General features: G+C 35.3%; 1 protein-coding gene across 1 annotated transcript in view; it reads left to right on the top strand.

Moving 5' to 3' along the window:
• The first annotated feature begins 426 nt into the window (after window positions 1-426).
• The window catches only part of LOC106475111 (BMP-binding endothelial regulator protein-like), a 2553-nt gene continuing 1871 nt past the window's right edge, over window positions 427-1108 (top strand). Inside the window, exon 1 of the mRNA XM_013935810.2 lies at window positions 427-568. Coding sequence (XP_013791264.1) covers window positions 442-568 — 127 coding nt within the window. The 5' untranslated portion in view covers window positions 427-441. The remainder of the gene's footprint in view (window positions 569-1108) is intronic.

The raw sequence follows: 1108 nt of genomic DNA on the forward strand, positions 1-1108 counted from the left end.
AATTTCATCTAAGTAAGAGTGGTTTTTTTCCTTCCAGATTTGTAAAAAATCCATACGTGATAGAAAAAAATTAATGTTATTTTCGAAATCTGCTTAGCTGAATTATGGAAAATCCGTTATTAAAACCAAAACAACTTTTATAAAGTTTCAATTCGTAAGCCTAAGTTATTGGTAAGCTTAGTGAGAGTCCAATAAAAAAAGACAAATATTATTGGGATTATATTCCGATAAATTTGATTGTTTGATTTTAGTCTTCAGACTAAAATATAGGTTTACTTTGATTGTGCATCTGTCTATTTTGAAATAGTTTTCTACTTCTAAAAATAAGTTCGTAAAAAATATAATTCGAAAAAGAAATGGCGCGTCGTTTTGATCACTGTGTTGGCTGATCTACTCGCGGTTATTATCCAGTTTTTTTATATACATTCCAGGTCGTGCCTAATGGATGTATGTGAATGTTCAAATGAACGCAAGTGTTACTGTCAAGCCGTGCAAGCATATGCTCGAGAATGCGAGCGTCAGAAGGCCAATATTGACTTAAACTGGAGAGCATTGACAGGCTGTGAAAGTAGGTCAATCAAATAGAAATTCTGAATATATTGTATTGAACTTTGTATATTTATCAAAGCCATATTAGTATTATTACATTAGAGAAGTTTTTGCATTAAGGGGACTTTAAAATATTGCCTTCCAAGTAATGACACTAACTTCTTTATATACATTTAGTTTAGAAGATATATAGTCACACCTTCGTTAGTCGGATGACGTAGAACCCACATTTTGAATGAGTGATAAAGGTTTCTTCTTTAGCCATTCAAGCGTTTATTTTACCTTAGTAAGTCGTTGAAATGGGCAACCTGGCAACAATGGCGTCTTCTACCCAACTTCCATGTGTCTTCCACACGCATGTGGATCACAATGGCGTCTTCTACCCAACTTTCATGTATCTTCCACACGCATGTGGATCACAATGGCGTCTTCTACCCAACTTTCATGTATCTTCACACGCATGTGGATCACAATGGCGTCTTCTACCCAACTTTCATGTATCTTCCACACGCATGTGGATCACAATGGCGTCTTCTACCCAACTTTCATGTATCTTCCA

This window comes from Limulus polyphemus, unplaced genomic scaffold, assembly GCF_000517525.1.
Source record: "Limulus polyphemus unplaced genomic scaffold, Limulus_polyphemus-2.1.2 Scaffold8104, whole genome shotgun sequence".
Taxonomy (NCBI): domain Eukaryota; kingdom Metazoa; phylum Arthropoda; class Merostomata; order Xiphosura; family Limulidae; genus Limulus; species Limulus polyphemus.